This window comes from Oncorhynchus keta, chromosome 9 (assembly GCF_023373465.1).
Source record: "Oncorhynchus keta strain PuntledgeMale-10-30-2019 chromosome 9, Oket_V2, whole genome shotgun sequence".
In the NCBI taxonomy this organism is placed as follows: Eukaryota; Metazoa; Chordata; class Actinopteri; order Salmoniformes; family Salmonidae; genus Oncorhynchus; species Oncorhynchus keta.
Window position 1 is genome coordinate 19,702,221 of NC_068429.1, and position 18,639 is coordinate 19,720,859.

The following is an 18,639-nucleotide window of genomic DNA, read 5'->3' on the forward strand; positions in this document are numbered from 1 at the left end:
CTCCCCTCTTTCTCTCAGGGGGCGTTTGGCGCTCTTCAGAAGATCTGTGAGGACTCAGCAGAGATCTTGGACAGTGACGTGTTGGACCGTCCGCTCAACGTTATGATCCCAAAGTTCCTGCAGTTCTTCAAACACAGCAGCCCCAAGATAAGGTACTCAATCCAAATGTATTTATAAAGCCTTTTTTCGTCAGAAAGTGCCTTACAGTAACCCGACCTAGACCCCAAAAAGCAAGCAGATACACTGTGGTAAGCAAAAGTCCCTAGAGTATGAGTGTACTGGGCCTCCCTCCCTCCCTCTTGCCTCTTTCGCTCACTCCCGGTGGAGCCAACACCTTGCCTCGCCTCTAATTGGTTCCAAAACAACCCATAGCCAGGGGTTGTTTTCAGATCTAGCTGTATTTACAGGCACTTTGATCCAAAATGTTCTCTCAGATCCCTCTTTCCTCAGTCTTATAGATGACTGTCTCTCTCTCTCTGCGTCTGTCTTTAGGCGTTATCAGTGTCTGAGATCCCAGATTGGAGACTGGGGGGTGGAAAGGGGATAGAAAGGGGAGGAACACAGACAGAGGCAGCATTGATAAGGGGGAACACATGAGTTTGGGTGGTGTGAGGTTGAGCTCTGTTGTCTTGTTGTGGTGTTGCAGGTCTCATGCCATCGCCTGCGTCAACCAGTTCATCATCAGTAGGACTCAGGCCCTAATGCTGCACATCGACGACTTCATCGAGGCAAGTCTGACCCTGCCGTGACCTCTGCAGTCTGACCTCCCATAATCCCCAGACAGCCCTGTGACTATCTAATATGCTCACAAAGTCAGACATGCCATGAACCTTCTGCAATCAAGTCATACACGCACACAGCCCACCCAACTAGCCTCTGCTCTCAGTGCAGCCAGCCAGGCAGGCAGGTATATGGCCTCAGCTCTCAGTACAGTGTGTCAGTAGGTTAGGTCTGAGCCTCTACGCAGCACTACACTGCACTACCAAGAGCCAGCCATAGCTGCAGTTCAGTACACCAACCCCAATTCCACCGATTGGATCAGGGCTGATAATCCATTAGGACTAGATCACATTAACCACTGATGAGCTTAACTTCCAGCCAGCTGGGCCCTGGATGAGGATGGATGCATCCAGCAACCGCACAGTGACAATGACAATACAGCAAGCGGATAGGAGATAAAGAGCTATTGTTTAAAGTCCCTCTGTCACGTCTTCAGCTGTGGGGGTGAGAGAGAGGGCACTCTGCGCAGAAGGGGCACAGGTCACATGAAATCCAATTCGCATACTCTAAATAAAGTGTCTGTTTATTTCTGTAGGGCTTTTTAGAGCTATTTTCACTGGTGAGTTGTTTGTGATAATGGGCAGAAGGCCAGAGTTGATAGCAGGCTCTGAGATGGTCAGTAGATGACCAGAGGCTTATAGTATTCTAATTGGTACAGAAAGTGATCTGAATGGCTAAACTGATCCGAGATCAGCAATGCTACTCTTGAGATACAGTGTAGGACCTAGGGCTTCAGAGGGACCAAAATTCTTGCAAAACATTGCATCAAACTCAAAAATCAAGACAATAACAGAAAATAGCATCACTTAATGTGCCTGACATATCTTCTGTAGTCAGACTGTTTTAGTGAAGGAGGAGCAATGCTTTTTGATTACATTATGAATAAATCTAACCGTCCTGGACACGCTTTGGGCTGCCGCACACACAGAGACCAAACTGGCACGGACACCACATGACACAGAGCATAAAATAATGAGACCAGTAAAACGGAAGACACAATTTACACAAGCCATGGTAGCCTGACACCACTATTACACTCTGACCAATAGCGACAAGTGTTACATCAAAGGTGATAGGCTTGTGGTGCTGAAAGGACAGCGACTGTAATACCTGTGCACTCCATGGTGCTGAGGGAGAGACCGTTTTGGTCAAACACACAGATGTATGTGGCTGGTACACATTAGCAGTCACACACAGCGTATGTTATTTAATAATGTTAAGGAATCAGCAGCCCATTCACTTCAGTAGGCCCCATGAAATCAGAACAATACAAAAGCACAACCATTTCATATCCAAAAAGAAATGAACAAACCAGCTATTACTTCCCTTTACAAATATATTTTATCACATTCATCACACTAATGGGTGATGTAAGGTTTTTAAATGCAACAATGTTTCACAGTCATTATTTTCAAGAGATAGCTAACCGCAAGCGATCTGCAACAAAATCTTGAAAAGGGTGATGCTAATAAATTAGCAACAACATCCACCTTGAAGTTGATAACTGCTGCTCCAGCTATCGTCGCCGTTGTCAGACTACAGACTACTACAACACAAGTTAGCTAACGTTACTAGCTTTACGCCTCGATCACACCGACGGCATCGTTGTACATTCTTTTCCAATGGACCGCTGTGCAGCATTGCGTTGCAGAGGCAGTTGGAGTGAGTTTGGTTTTCTGTGTGGCGCATACGTTGGATTCATCTAACATATGCATAAACTTGACAGAAATAATAGCAAAAGGTGAATGTTAAAGTTTTGTTGCACATATCCAGTAACAGTGTTGGATTACATAATGGAAAAAGTTTGACTGCAGAATTTATTATGCATCATTAATGCAATGATGCTGTCGGTCTGATCGAGGCGTTATCGTGGGAAAATAACTACTGCTTACACCACTGATTATTTGCTTTTGTGCTGGTGAAGAAGCCGGATGTGGAGGTCCTGGGCTGGCGTGGTTACACGTGGTCCGTGGTTGTGAGGCCGGTTGGACACACTACCAAATTTACTACAAAGACGTTGCAGGTGGCTTATGGTAGAGAAATTAACATTCAATTCTCTGGCAACAGCTCTGGTGGACATTCCTGCAGTTGGCATGCCAATTGCATGCTCCCTCAACTTGACACATCTGTGGCATTGTGTTGTGTGACAAAACTGCACATTTTAGAGGCCTTCTATTGTTAAATCAAATTTTATTTGTCACATGCGCCGAATACAACCTTACCATGAAATGCTTACATACAAACTCTTAACCAACAACCAACCAACAGTTGAAGAATAGAGTTAAGAAAATATTTACTAAATAAAATGGTATCAAATGAAAAAGTAACACAATAAAGAGGCTATATACAGGGTACCGGTACCGAGTCAATGTGGAGGCTATATACGGGGTACCGGTACCGAGTCAATGTGGAGGCTATATACGGGGTACCGGTACCGAGTCAATGTGGAGGCTATATACGGGGTACCGGTACCAAGTCAATGTGGTGGCTATATACGGGGTACCGGTACCGAGTCAATGTGGAGGCTATATACGGGGTACCGGTACCGAGTCAATGTGGTGGCTATATACGGGGTACCGGTACCGAGTCAATGTGGAGGCTATATACGGGGTACCGGTACCGAGTCAATGTGGAGGCTATATACCGGGTACCGGTACCGAGTCAATGTGGAGGCTATATAAAGGGTGTTACGGTACAGAGTCAATGTGGAGGCTATATACGGGGTACCGGTACAGAGTCAATGTGGAGGCTATATAAAGGGTGTTACGGTACAGAGTCAATGTGGTGGCTATATACGGGGTACCGGTACCGAGTCAATGTGGAGGCTATATACGGGGTACCGGTACAGAGTCAATGTGGTGGCTATATATGGGGTACCGGTACAGAGTCAATGTGGAGGCTATATACGGGGTACCGGTACCGAGTCAATGTGGAGGCTATATACGGGGTACCGGTACCGAGTCAATGTGGAGGCTATATACAGGGGGTACTGGTACAGAGTCAATGTGGAGGCTATATACAGGGGGTACTGGTACAGAGTCAATGTGGAGGCTATATACGGGGTACCGGTACAGAGTCAATGTGGAGGCTATATACGGGGTACCGGTACAGAGTCAATGTGTTGGCTATATACGGGGTACCGGTACCGAGTCAATGTGGAGGCTATATATTAGGGGGAACCGGTACAGAGTCAATGTGGAGGCTATATATAGGGTACCGGTACAGAGTCAATGTGTGGGGGTACAGGTTCGTCGAGGTAATTTGTACATGTAGGTAGGGGGTAAAGTGACTGCATAGATAAACAGCGTTCCCAGCACAAGTTGAGCCTGTGTAATGGTTTACATTTACATTTAAGTCATTTAGCAGACGCTCTTATCCAGAGCGACTTACAAATTGGTGCATTCACCTTATGACATCCAGTAGAATAGTCACTTTACAATAGTGCATCTAAATCTTAAAGGGGGGTGAGGATTACTTATCCTATCCTAGGTATTCCTTAAAGAGGTGGGGTTTCAGGTGTCTCCGGAAGGTGGTGATTGACTCCGCTGTCCTGGCGTCGTGAGGGAGTTTGTTCCACCATTGGGGGCCAGAGCAGCGAACAGTTTTGACTGGGCTGAGCGGGAACTGTACTTCCTCAGTGGTAGGGAGGCGAGCAGGCCAGAGGTGGATGAACGCAGTGCCCTTGTTTGGGTGTAGGGCCTGATCAGAGCCTGGAGGTACTGAGGTGCCGTTCCCCTCACAGCTCCGTAGGCAAGCACCATGGTCTTGTAGCAGATGCGAGCTTCAACTGGAAGCCAGTGGAGAGAGCGGAGGAGCGGGGTGACGTGAGAGAACTTGGGAAGGTTGAACACGGCGTTCTGGATGAGTTGTAGGGGTTTAATGGCACAGGCAGGGAGCCCAGCCAACAGCGAGTTGCAGTAGTCCAGACGGGAGATGACAAGTGCCTGGATTAGGACCTGCGCCGCTTCCTGTGTGAGGCAGGGTCGTACTCTGCGGATGTTGTAGAGCATGAACTACAGGAACGGGCCACCGCCTTGATGTTAGTTGAGAACGACAGGGTGTTGTCCAGGATCACGCCAAGGTTCTTAGCGCTCTGGGAGGAGGACACAATGGTGTTGTCAACCGTGATGGCGAGATCATGGAACGGGCAGTCCTTCCCCGGGAGGAAGAGCAGCTCCGTCTTGCCGAGGTTCAGCTTGAGGTGGTGATCCGTCATCCACACTGATATGTCTGCCAGACATGCAGAGATGCGATTCGCCACCTGGTCATCAGAAGGGGGAAAGGAGAAGATTAATTGTGTGTCGTCTGCATAGCAATGATAGGAGAGACCATGTGAGGTTATGACAGAGCCAAGTGACTTGGTGTATAGCGAGAATAGGAGAGGGGCTAGAACAGAGCCCTGGGGGACACCAGTGGTGAGAGCGCGTGGTGAGGATACAGATTCTCGCCACGCCACCTGGTAGGAGCGTCCTGTCAGGTAGGACGCAATCCAAGCGTGGGCCGCGCCGGAGATGCCCAACTCGGAGAGGGTGGAGAGGAGGATCTGATGGTTCACAGTATCGAAGGCAGCCGATAGGTCTAGAAGGATGAGAGCAGAGGAGAGAGAGTTAGCTTTAGCGGTGCGGAGCGCCTCCGTGATACAGAGAAGAGCAGTCTCAGTTGAATGACTAGTCTTGAAACCTGACTGATTTGGATCAAGAAGGTCATTCAGAGAGAGATAGCGGGAGAGCTGGCCAAGGACGGCACGTTCAAGAGTTTTGGAGAGAAAAGAAAGAAGGGATACTGGTCTGTAGTTGTTGACATCGGAGGGGTTGAGTTTAGGTTTTTTCAGAAGGGGTGCAACTCTCGCTCTCTTGAGGACGGAAGGGACGTAGCCAGCGGTCAGGGATGAGTTGATGAGCGAGGTGAGGTAAGGGAGAAGGTCTCCGGAAATGGTCTGGAGAAGAGAGGAGGGGATAGGGTCAAGCGGGCAGGTTGTTGGGCGGCCGGCCGTCACAAGACGCGAGATTTCATCTGGAGAGAGAGGGGAGAAAGAGGTCAGAGCACAGGGTAGGGCAGTGTGAGCAGAACCAGCGGTGCCGTTTGACTTAGCAAACGAGGATCGGATGTCGTCGACCTTCTTTTCAAAATGGTTGACGAAGTCATCTGCAGAGAGGGAGGAGGGGGGAGGGGGAGGAGGATTCAGGAGTGAGGAGAAGGTGGCAAAGAGCTTCCTAGGGTTAGAGGCAGATGCTTGGAATTTAGAGTGGTAGAAAATGGCTTTAGCAGCAGAGACAGAGGAGGAAAATGTAGAGAGGAGGGAGTGAAAGGATGCCAGGTCCGCAGGGAGGCGAGTTTTCCTCCATTTCCGCTCAGCTGCCCGGAGCCCTGTTCTGTGAGCTCGCAATGAGTCGTCGAGCCACGGGGCGGGAGGGGAGGACCGCGCCGGCCTGGAGGATAGGGGACATAGAGAGTCAAAGGATGCAGAAAGGGAGGAGAGGAGGGTTGAGGAGGCAGAATCAGGAGATAGGTTGGAGAAGGTATGAGCAGAGGGAAGAGATGATAGGATGGAAGAGGAGAGAGTAGCGGGGGAGAGAGAGCGAAGGTTGGGGCGGCGCGATACCATTCGAGTAGGGGCAGTGTGGGAGGTGTTAGATGAGAGCGAGAGGGAAAAGGATACAAGGTAGTGGTCGGAGACTTGGAGGGTTGCAATGAGGTTAGTGGAATGAGGTTAGTGGAAGAACAGCATCTAGTAAAGATGAGGTCGAGCGTATTGCCTGCCTTGTGAGTAGGGGGGGCAGGTGAGAGGGTGAGGTCAAAAGAGGAGAGGAGTGGAAAGAAGGAGGCAGAGAGGAATGAGTCAAAGGTAGACGTGGGGAGGTTAAAGTCGCCCAGCACTGTGAGAGGTGAGCCGTCCTCAGGAAAGGAGCTTATCAAGGTATCAAGCTCATTGATGAACTCTCCGAGGGAACCTGGAGGGCGATAAATGATAAGGATGTTAAGCTTGAAAGGGCTGGTAACTGTGACAGCATGGAATTCAAAGGAGGCGATAGACAGATGGGTGAGGGGAGAAAGAGAGAATGACCACTTGGGAGAGATGAGGATCCCGGTGCCACCACCCCGCTGACCAGAAGCTCTCGGGTGTGCGAGAACACGTGGGCGGACGAAGAGAGAGCAGTAGGAGTAGCAGTGTTGTCTGTGGTGATCCATGTTTCCGTCAGTGCCAAGAAGTCGAGGGACTGGAGGGAGGCATAGGCTGAGATGAACTCTGCCTTGTTGGCCGCAGATTGGCAGTTCCAGAGGCTACCGGAGACCTGGAACTCCACGTGGGTCGTGCGCGCTGGGACCACCAGATTAGGGTGGCCGCGGCCACGCGGTGTGGAGCGTTTGTATGGTCTGTGCAGAGAGGAGAGAACAGGGATAGACAGACACATAGTTGACAGGCTACAGAAGAGGCTACGCTAATGCAAAGGAGATTGGATTGACAAGTGGACTACACGTCTCGAATGTTCAGAAAGTTAAGCTTACGTAGCAAGAATCTCATTGACTAAAATGATTAAAATGATACAGTACTGCTGGAGTAGGCTAGCTGGCAGTAGCGGCGTTGTTGACACTACACTAATCAAGTCGTTCCGTTGAGTGTAATAGTTTCTGCAGTGCTGCTATTCGGGGGCTAGCTGGCTAGCTAGCAGTGTTGTTTACGTTACGTTGCGTTAAAAGAACGACAATAGCTGGCTAGCTAACCTAGAAAATCGCTCTAGACTACACAATTATCTTTGATACAAAGACGGCTATGTAGCTAGCTATGTACGATCAAACAAATCAAACCGTTGTACTGTAATGAAATGAAATGAAAATGTGATACTACCTGTGAATGCGACCGGGTTGTTGAATTCTATTCAGTAGACGTTGGCTAGCTGTTAGCTGTTGGCTAGCTAGCAGAGTCTCCTACGTTAAGGACGACAAATAGCTGGCTAGCTAACCTCGGTAATGATCATGCTGTTTTATCAGCTTCTTGATATTCCACACCAGACAGATGGATCAACTATCTTGGCAAAGGAGAACAAATGTATGCACAAAATTTAAGAGAAATAAGCTTTTTGTGCATATGGAACATTTCTGGGATCTTTTATTTCAGCTTATGAAACATGGGACCAACATTTTACATGTTGCATTTATATTTTTGTTCAGTATAGATAATTAAATAATAAAGAAAAACATGTTTTTATTTATTAGCCTAGTGGTTATAAGTATGTAGGCATATGATGTGAAATAGGCCTCATATGAAATCATTGTCAAAGGCACAAGAGATACTGTTGCATGTAGATCTAGATTATTTACAGATGGATTATATAGAAATATCAAAACATTATTTTAACAACTCCAAAGCAATTGCATGTGGTGCAGGAACCACTGACTCGCTACGTTTTTCTATTATCAGGACACCTGCTGGTAACTCTTAACTGATTAGAACAGCTCATGAGGTGTTCTAAATATCTGTCCACGAGGTGGGACTCTTATGACTAAAGAGGCTTCATGCAAAGCTTTTATTTTTACCCTTAAGAGTAGGAGTAAAATGTCTATATTCTCACCACTTATGAACAATTTTATATTATGAGACCCTCTATGGTTACAGGTCCTGGTCAGAACTCATGACATATGAAGATATTCTGTTCTCCTTTCCTTGGCTCTGTGTCAAATACTTACAAAAAAAAAAGCCAATGTCTGCTATCCTTCATTAGTAATGCAATGTCAAAAAACACAGGATGCATCTTCAAGTAATGAAAGTTGGGACTAGTATGTGTGCTTGTGTTTTGATGTTTGACCCTCCTCCCTCCCTGTAGAACCTGTTTGCCCTGGCGACTGATGAGGAGCCAGAGGTGAGGAAGAACGTTTGCAGAGCTCTGGTCATGCTGCTGGAAGTCCGCATGGACCGTCTCCTACCGCACATGCACAACATCATAGAGGTGAGAATGGTACTGGGGCGGGGGGTAGGACTTGAGCTTGTATTCTGTAATGCCTGGTGTACACTACAGGACTTTCAAAATCCTAACATCACTGAGCCTCTCACATTGCCAACATAGTGTTGCGCAAGCTAACCATCTGGCACAGACGTGTCGCACATAATACAATTCTTCACTTGGTCGTGAGGATTCTCTATACCAAACAATGATGTGATACGATTTAACGTAGCTACGAGCTGTGGCTCAAAGCAGCCTCATAAAGGTTCAGTTAGACATTCACGCTTGCCATACAGAGTTGAAAGATATAGCCAACATTTTGAATTGAATAACATTGCTTGTGAACTTCAGAGCTGTAACGATTTGACACTTTGGTTAAAGGCAAGTACAATACACATACTAGTAGTAGTCATAGCTCCTGCTCCAGAGTCTACACATTCTGGGTGATGTGATACAACGTCAGCATCTCACTGGCTTCTTCTCTGGCCAGCTCTCATTGGCTATTGATGATCACGTTCTGAAAACTTGTCGTTGCACATCTCACCCAAGAGCATTGCCGATTTTGTGCTGATAAAATCAAAACATACTCGAAAATATCGTGACGTCTGGGACTGCTCAAAGATGGAGCGGTAGCCCTTAGATTGCATCTCTGACCCGCTCACATTAAAAAAAGTGTCGGTAACCGCAACGACATGGGTATTTTGTCTACGATCTCAAAAACTTGTCTGGGACAGCTAAACCACGGCCAAAATGTTGTAGTGTACACACAGTTTAAATTCTCCAGACAGGTTCATCTGAAAGCTTTAATTCTCCAGACAGGTTCATCTGAAAGCTTTCATTCTCCAGACAGGTTCATCTGAAAGCTTTCATTCTCCAGACAGGTTCATCTGAAAGCTTTTATTCTCCAGACAGGTTCATCTGAAAGCTTTTATTCTCCAGACAGGTTCATCTGAAAGCTTTAATTCTCTAGACAGGTTCATCTGAAAGCTTTTATTCTCCAGACAGGTTCATCTGAAAGCTTTTATCTTCCTGACAGGTTCATCTGAAAGCTTTTATTCTCCAGACAGGTTCATCTGAAAGCTTTTATTCTCCAGACAGGTTCATCTGAAAGCTTTCATTCTCCAGACAGGTTCATCTGGAAGCTTTCATTCTCCAGACAGGTTCATCTGGAAGCTTTCATTCTCCAGACAGGTTCATCTGCAGGTTTTAATTCTCCAGACAGGTTCATCTGAAAGCTTTAATTCTCCAGACAGGTTCATCTGAAAGCTTTAATTCTCCAGACAGGTTCATCTGCAGGTTTTAATTCTCCAGACAGGTTCATCTGAAAGCTTTTATTCTCCAGACAGGTTCATCTGAAAGCAGGTTTTATTCTCCAGACAGGTTCATCTGAAAGCTTTTATTCTCCAGACAGGTTCATCTGAAAGCTTTTATTCTCCAGACAGGTTCATCCATAATCTGTCATGTGATTGTGGCTGCCCAGCTCCTGGCCTTGAAATGAATCCTGAATATTGATTGAGGTAGTGAATTACAAATATAATGCTAATAGTACTACATTTCCCATGGTCCACTCCTCAGTACATGCTGCAGAGGACTCAGGACCAGGATGAGAACGTGGCTCTGGAGGCCTGTGAGTTCTGGCTGACACTGGCTGAACAGCCTGTCTGTAAGGATGTGCTGTGTAACCACCTCTCCAAGTGAGTAACACACATACATACAAAAGCTGTCATTCTAGGCCTCCCCCGGTGTACTGTCCTCATCCTGTCACCCTGGCTGTTGGTCAGAGCCATAGCTGTTAGAGCTCATCTGTGACACAATGGTGACACTGCTGACATTAATGTTGCCTGTCCCCTCTCCTCTCCCTCTCCTGTCTCCTGCTCCCTCTCTACCAACCCCTTCCATGCTCCCTCTCTACCAACCCCCTCCATGCTCCCTCTCTACAAACCCCCTCCATGCTCCCTCTCTACAAACCCCCTCCATGCTCCCTCTCTACCAACCCCCTCCATGCTCCCTCTCTACCAACCCCCTCCATGCTCCCTCTCTACCAACCCCTTCCATGCTCCCTCTCTACAAACCCCCTCCATGCTCCCTCTCTACAAACCCCCTCCATGCTCCCTCTCTACCAACCCCCTCCATGCTCCCTCTCCCCCATCCCTCCATGCTCCCTCTCTACCAACCCCCTCCATGCTCCCTCTCTACCATCCCCTCCATGCTCCCTCTCTACCAACCCCCTCCATGCTCCCTCTCCCCCATCCCCTCCATGCTCCCTCTCTACCAACCCCCTCCATGCTCCCTCTCTACCAACTCCCTCCATGCTCCCTCTCCTCCATCCCCTCCATGCTCCCTCTCCTCCATCCCCTCCATGCTCCCTCTCCTCCATCCCCTCCATGCTCCCTCTCCCCATCCCCTCCATGCTCCCTCTCCCCCATCCCCTCCATGCTCCCGTCTCCCCGATCCCCTCCATGCTACGTCTCCCCCATCCCCTCCATGCTCCCTCTCCTCCACCCCCTCCATGCTCCCTCTCTACCATCCCCTCCATGCTCCCTCTCCTCCATCCCCTCCATGCTCCCTCTCCCCATCCCCTCCATGCTCCCTCTCTACCATCCCCTCCATGCTCCCTCTCTACCATCCCCTCCATGCTCCCTCTCTACCATCCCCTCCATGCTCCCTCTCTACCATCCCCTCCATGCTCCCTCTCCTCCATCCCCTCCATGCTCCCTCTCCCCATCCCCTCCATGCTCCCTCTCTACCAACCCCTCCATGCTCCCTCTCCACCATCCCCTCCATGCTCCCTCTCCTCCATCCCCTCCATGCTCCCTCTCCCCATCCCCTCCATGCTCCCTCTCCTCCATCCCCTCCATGCTCCCTCTCCCCCACCCCCTCCATGCTCCCTCTCCTCCACCCCCTCCATGCTCCCTCTCTACCAACCCCCTCCATGCTCCCTCTCTACAAACCTCCTCCATGCTCCCTCTCTACAAACCCCCTCCATGCTCCCTCTCTACAAACCCCCTCCATGCTCCCTCTCTACCAACCCTCTCCCCCATCCCCTCATGCTCCCTCTCTACCAACCCCCTCCATGCTCCCTCTCTACCAACCCCCTCCATGCTCCCTCTCTACCATCCCTCCATGCTCCCTCTCTACCAACCCCTCCATGCTCCCCTCTCCCCATCCCCTCCATGCTCCCTCTCCCCCATCCCCTCCATGGTCCCTCTCCTACCAACCCCTCCATGGTCCCTCTCTACCAACCCCTCCATGCTCCCTCTCTACCATCCCCCTCCATGCTCCTCTCTACCATCCCCTCCGTGCTCCCTCTCCTCCATCCCCTCCGTGCTCCCTCTCCCCCATCCCCTCCGTGCTCCCTCTCCCCATCCTCCGTGCTCCCTCTCCCCATCCCCTCCATGCTCCCTCTCCCCCATCCCCTCCATGCTCCCTCTCCCCATCCCCTCCATGCTCCCTCTCCTCCATCCCCTCCATGCTCCCTCTCCCCCATCCCCTCCATGCTCCCGCTCCTCCATCCCCTCCATGCTCCCTCTCCCCCATCCCCTCCATGCTCCCTCTCCCCCATCCCCTCCATGCTCCCTCTCCCCCATCCCCTCCATGCTCCCTCTCCCCCATCCCCTCCATGCTCCCTCTCCCCCATCCCCTCCATGCTCCCTCTCCCCCATCCCCTCCATGCTCCCTCTCCCCCATCCCCTCCATGCTCCCTCTCCTCTATCCCCTCCATGCTCCCTCTCCCCCATCACCTCCATGCTCCCTCTCCCCCATCCTCCACCTGTCGATCCCTGTCTGTTCCAGGCTGATTCCGGTGCTCGTCAACGGGATGAAGTACTCCGAGATCGACATCATTCTGCTCAAGGTCAGTCTGCTCTGAGTTTGAGCCAGGAAATTGATCTATGGCTTTCTGCTGGACTGCACCTTGTGGTTATGTACTAGACACATCACACCTTAGCCCTGGGTCTCAACCCTGGCTCTGTGTAGGTCCTGTCACGGGTCTGTCACTATGGTTACAATGAAATTCATATTTATACATACATAAATATGTATGTGTCTCTGTCTGCTGTTTAGATAGTCTGATATGTGAACTGATGGCTACAGGCCTGAAGGCAGCTCATTGTCTTAAAGTAGTATCAATAGTTAGAATTGCAAACCTTTGTGTGTGTACCCTTACAAGTGTGGAACTGTGTGTGTGGTCAGGGTGATGTGGACGAGGATGATGATGAGGCCATCCCTGACAACGAGCAGGACATCAGGCCCAGGTTCCACCGCTCCCGTACTGTTGCCCAGCAGCACGAGGGCGACCGCGATGGCATCGAGGACGATGACGACGATGACGATGATGATGACCTGGACGATGATGACACCATCTCTGACTGGAACCTCCGTAAGTGGACCTCTGATTATCTGGTTTTCTCTTCTGCTTTTCTTGCTTTGTCTCGCTTACTCTTTTTTTCTCTGTCTCGCGCTCGCTCCCTCTCGTGCCATCGGTATTGTTGACCTTTTTGTGTGCGTGTCTGTGTACCTCTGTTTATTAACGCGTCCCCTCTCACTGTCTCCAGGTAAGTGTTCAGCAGCAGCGTTGGACGTGTTGGCAAACGTGTTCAGAGACGACCTGCTCCTCCCCATCCTGCCTCTCCTCAAAGAGCTCCTCTTCCACCCAGAGTGGGTCATCAAGGAGTCTGGTATACTGGTCCTGGGGGCCATCGCTGAGGGTAAGGACTAGCAGAGACTGGTATACTGGTCCCGGAGGCCATCGCTGAGGGTAAAGACTAGCAGAGACTAGTATACTGGTCCTGGGGGCCATCGCTGAGGGTAAGGACTAGCAGAGACTGGTATACTGGTCCCGGGGGCCATCGCTGAGGGTAAAGACTAGCAGAGACTGGTATACTGGTCCTGGGGGCCATCGCTGAGGGTAAGGACTAGCAGAGACTGGTATACTGGTCCTGGGGACCACCGCTAAGTGTAAGGACAAGCAGAGACTGGTATACTGGTCCTGGGGGCCACCGCTGAGGGTAAGGACAAGCAGAGACTGGTATACTGGTCCTGGGGGCCATCGCTGAGGGTAAGGACAAGCAGAGACTGGTATACTGGTCCTGGGGACCATCGCTGAGGGTAAGGACTAGCAGAGACAGGTATACTGATCCTGGGGGCCACCGCTGAGGGTAAGGACTAGCAGAGACTGGTATACTGGTCCTGGGGGCCTCTGCTGAGGGTAAGGACTGGCAGAGACTAGTATACTGGTCCTGGGGTCCATCGCTGAGGGTAAGGACTAGCAGAGACTGGTATACTGGTCCTGGGGGCCATCGCTGAGGGTAAGGACTAGCAGAGACTGGTATACTGGTCCTGGGGGCCATCGCTGAGGGTAAGGACTAGCAGAGACTGGTATACTGGTCCTGGGGGCCATCGCTGAGGGTAAGGACTAGCAGAGACTGGGAGGGGGAGGAAGTGATAGACTATACAGTGGTGAAAGAGAATGTACAGTGTGTTTATCCACTTGTGTGGGTCAGTAAGTTGCTTAATTCTAGCTATGAGGGGTATTCTACCATGCAACCTGAACAAAGGACTAAACAAGACTATCTCTCTCCACCATTTTCACCACTGATCTTAAAGCCAGTGGAACCCAATAGTCTAACCCCATGTCATTTTCCCAGGTTGTATGCAGGGTATGATCCCCTACCTGCCAGAGCTCATCCCCCACCTGGTGCAGTGTCTGAGTGATGAGAAGGCCCTGGTGCGCTCCATCACCTGCTGGACCCTGAGTCGATATGCCCACTGGGTGGTCAGCCAGCCTCCTGACACCTATCTGAAGCCACTGATGACTGAGCTCCTCAAACGCATCCTGGACTCCAACAAGAGGGTGCAGGAGGCCGCCTGCAGGTGAGTCAGTATGTGGTCAGCTGTTGGTAGCTGTGGTTATGTTTGACCAGAAGTCTGATTTATATGTAAATGATCAGTAATAAGTGGCTCTGGGTTTTAAAGCTGGGGACGGCAGTCCTGGGAGTTGAAGTAAAGATGATGATCAATGTGACGATCAGTTGATACAATCAAAAGTTTTTGAACAACAGTTCAAAAAGAACAGCTTGACTGCAAAGTGGTGTTCTAAACCCCTCTCTCTCCTGCCTTATCCCCCTCCTCTCTCCCTCCCTCACCCCTCTCTCTCCTGCCTTATCCCCCTCCTCTCTCCCTCCCTCACCCCTCTCTCTCCTGCCTTATCCCCCTCCTTTCTCCCTCCCTCACCCCTCTCTCTCCTGTCTTATCCCCCTCCTTTCTCCCTCCCTCACCCCTCTCTCTCCTGCCTTATCCCCCTCCTCTCTCCCTCCCTCACCCCTCTCTCTCCTGCCTTATCCCCCTCCTCTCTCCCTCCCTCACCCCTCTCTCTCCTGCCTTATCCCCCTCCTCTCTCCCTCCCTCACCCCTCTCTCTCCTGCCTTATCCCCTCCTCTCTCCCTCCCTCACCCCCCTCTCTCTCTCCTGCCTTATCCCCTCCTCTCTCCCTCCCTCACCCCTCTCTCTCCTGCCTTATCCCCTCCTCTCTCCCTCCCTCACCCCCTCTCTCCTGCCTTATCCCCCTCCTCTCTCCCTCCCTCACCCCTCTCTCTCCTGCCTTATCCCCCTCCTCTCTCCCTCCCTCACCCCTCTCTCTCCTGCCTTATCCCCCTCCTCTCTCCCTCCCTCACCCCTCTCTCTCCTGCCTTATCCCCCTCCTCTCTCCCTCCCTCACCCCTCTCTCTCCTGCCTTATCCCCCTCCTCTCTCCCTCCCTCACCCCTCTCTCTCCTGCCTTATCCCCCTCCTCTCTCCCTCCCTCACCCCTCTCTCTCCTGCCTTATCCCCCTCCTCTCTCTCTCTCCTTTCCCTGTTTCCACTATCTCCCCCCAGTGCCTTTGCCACTCTGGAAGAGGAGGCGTGTACAGAGTTGGTTCCCTACCTGGCCTACATCCTGGACACTCTGGTGTTTGCCTTCAACAAGTACCAACACAAGAACCTGCTTATACTGTACGATGCTATAGGGACGCTCGCTGACTCCGTTGGACACCACCTCAACAAGCCGGTGCACGCACGCACACACACACACACACACACACACACACACACCTTTCAGCTGTGTGTTTAGTTGTTGTCGTCTAATGTGGGCTTTACTGTATGTGTTTAGTTGTGATGTCTAATGTGGGCTTTACTGTATGTGTTTAGTTGTGATGTCTAATGTGGGCTTTACTGTATGTGTTTAGTTGTGATGTCTAATGTGGGCTTTACTGTATGTGTTTAGTTGTGATGTCTAATGTGGGCTTTACTGTATGTGTTTAGTTGTGATGTCTAATGTGGGCTTTACTGTATGTGTTTAGTTGTGATGTCTGTGGGCTTTACTGTATGTGTTTAGTTGTGATGTCTAATGTGGGCTTTACTGTATGTGTTTAGTTGTGATGTCTAATGTGGGCTTTACTGTATGTGTTTAGTTGTGATGTCTGTGGGCTTTACTGTATGTGTTTAGTTGTGATGTCTGTGGGCTTTACTGTATGTGTTTAGTTGTGATGTCTAATGTGGGCTTTACTGTATGTGTTTAGTTGTGATTTCTAATGTGGGCTTTACTGTATGTGTTTAGTTGATGTCTAATGTGGGCTTTACTGAATGTGTTTAGTTGTGATGTCTAATGTGGGCTTTACTGTATGTGTTTAGTTGTGATGTCTAATGTGGGCTTTACTGTATGTGTTTAGTTGTGATGTCTAATGTGGGCTTTACTGTATGTGTTTAGGAGTACATTCAGATGCTGATGCCTCCACTGATAGCAAAGTGGAACCAGCTGAAGGACGAAGACAAGGATCTGTTCCCTTTACTAGAGGTGAGCCTCACCCTGTTCTCTAAGGTTCCCTTTACTAGAGGTGAGCCTCACCCTGTTATCTAAGGTTCCCTTTACTAGAGGTGGGCCTCACTGTCTAATAATGTTCCCTTTACTTGAGGTGAGCCTCACTGTCCTCTAATAAGGTTCCCTTTACTAGAGGTGAGCCTCACTGTCCTCTATTAAGGTTCCCTTTACTAGAGGTGAGCCTCACTGTCCTAAAATAATGTTCCCTTTACTAGAGGTGGGCCTCACTGTCTAATAATGTTCCCTTTACTAGAGGTGAGCCTCACTGTCTAATAATGTTCCCTTTACTAGAGGTGAGCCTCACTGTCCTCTAATAATGTTCCCTTTGCTAGAGGTGAGCCTCACTGTCCTCTAATAATGTTCCCTTTACTAGAGTTGGGCCTCACTGTCTAATAATGTTCCCTTTACTAGAGGTGAGCCTCACTGTCCTCTAATAATGTTCCCTTTGCTAGAGGTGAGCCTCACTGTCCTCTAATAATGTTCCCTTTACTAGAGTTGGGCCTCACTGTCTAATAATGTTCCCTTTACTAGAGGTGAGCCTCACTGTTCTCTAATATAATGTTCCCTTTACTAGAGGTGAGCCTCACTGTCTAATAATGTTCCCTTTACTAGAGGTGAGCCTCACTGTCTAATAATGTTCCCTTTACTAGAGGTGAGCCTCACTGTCCTCTAATAATGTTCCCTTTACTAGAGGTGAGCCTCACTGTCTAATAATGTTCCCTTTACTAGAGGTGAGCCTCACTGTCCTCTAATAATGTTCCCTTTACTAGAGGTGAGCCTCACTGTCCTCTAATAATGTTCCCTTTACTAGAGGTGAGCCTCACTGTCCTCTAATAATGTTCCCTTTACTAGAGGTGAGCCTCACTGTCCTCTAATAATGTTCCCTTTACTAGAGGTGAGCCTCACTGTCCTCTAATAATGTTCCCTTTACTAGAGGTGAGCCTCACTGTCTAATAATGTTCCCTTTACTAGAGGTGAGCCTCACTGTCCTCTAATAATGTTCCCTTTACTAGAGGTGAGCCTCACTGTCCTCTAATAATGTTCCCTTTACTAGAGGTGAGCCTCACTGTCCTCTAATAATGTTCCCTTTACTAGAGGTGAGCCTCACTGTCCTCTAATATAATGTTCCCTTTACTAGAGGTGAGCCTCACCTTGTTCTCTAATAAGGTTCCCTTTACTAGAGGTGAGCCTCACTGTCTAATAATGTTCCCTTTACTAGAGGTGAGCCTCACTGTCTAATAATGTTCCCTTTACTAGAGGTGAGCCTCACTGTTCTCTAATATAATGTTCCCTTTACTAGAGGTGAGCCTCACTGTCTAATAATGTTCCCTTTACTAGAGGTGAGCCTCACTGTCTAATAATGTTCCCTTTACTAGAGGTGAGCCTCACTGTCTAATAATGTTCCCTTTACTAGAGGTGAGCCTTACTGTCCTCAAATAATGTTCCCTTTACTAGAGGTGAGCCTTACTGTCCTCAAATAATGTTCCCTTTACTAGAGGTGAGTCTCACTGTCTAATAATGTTCCCTTTACTAGAGGTGAGCCTCACTGTCTAATAATGTTCCCTTTACTAGAGGTGAGTCTCACTGTCTAATAATGTTCCCTTTACTAGAGGTGAGCCTCACTGTCTAATAATGTTCCCTTTACTAGAGGTGAGCCTCACTGTCCTCAAATAATGTTCCCTTTACTAGAGGTGAGCCTCACTGTCTAATAATGTTCCCTTTACTAGAGGTGAGCCTCACTGTCCTCAAATAATGTTCCCTTTACTAGAGGTGAGCCTCACTGTCCTCTAATAATGTTCCCTTTACTAGAGGTGAGCCTCACTGTCCTCTAATAATGTTCCCTTTACTAGAGGTGAGCCTCACTGTCCTCTAATAATGTTCCCTTTACTAGAGGTGAGCCTCACTGTCCTCTAATAATGTTCCCTTTACTAGAGGTGAGCCTCACTGTCCTCTAATAATGTTCCCTTTACTAGAGGTGAGCCTCACTGTCCTCTAATAATGTTCCCTTTACTAGAGGTGAGCCTCACTGTCCTCTAATAATGTTCCCTTTACTAGAGGTGAGCCT

At 49.3% G+C, this 18,639-nt stretch overlaps 1 protein-coding gene across 5 annotated transcripts in view; it reads left to right on the plus strand.

The window, feature by feature from the left end:
* LOC118373188 (transportin-1) overlaps positions 1-18,639 on the plus strand; it is a 426,516-nt gene that overhangs the window by 22,838 nt on the left and 385,039 nt on the right. For all 5 annotated transcript variants that reach the window (XR_008143021.1, XR_008143023.1, XR_008143022.1 and 2 more), the window contains exons 6-15: positions 19-152; positions 647-728; positions 8,604-8,726; positions 10,296-10,414; positions 12,513-12,573; positions 12,912-13,098; positions 13,274-13,426; positions 14,366-14,591; positions 15,593-15,764; positions 16,464-16,550. Coding sequence is in view for 1 of the 5 variants with exons in the window: in XM_052525447.1 (XP_052381407.1) it covers positions 19-152; positions 647-728; positions 8,604-8,726; positions 10,296-10,414; positions 12,513-12,573; positions 12,912-13,098; positions 13,274-13,426; positions 14,366-14,591; positions 15,593-15,764; positions 16,464-16,550 (1,344 nt within the window). In the remaining 4 variants the exon portion in view is untranslated. The remainder of the gene's footprint in view (positions 1-18; positions 153-646; positions 729-8,603; positions 8,727-10,295; positions 10,415-12,512; positions 12,574-12,911; positions 13,099-13,273; positions 13,427-14,365; positions 14,592-15,592; positions 15,765-16,463; positions 16,551-18,639) is intronic.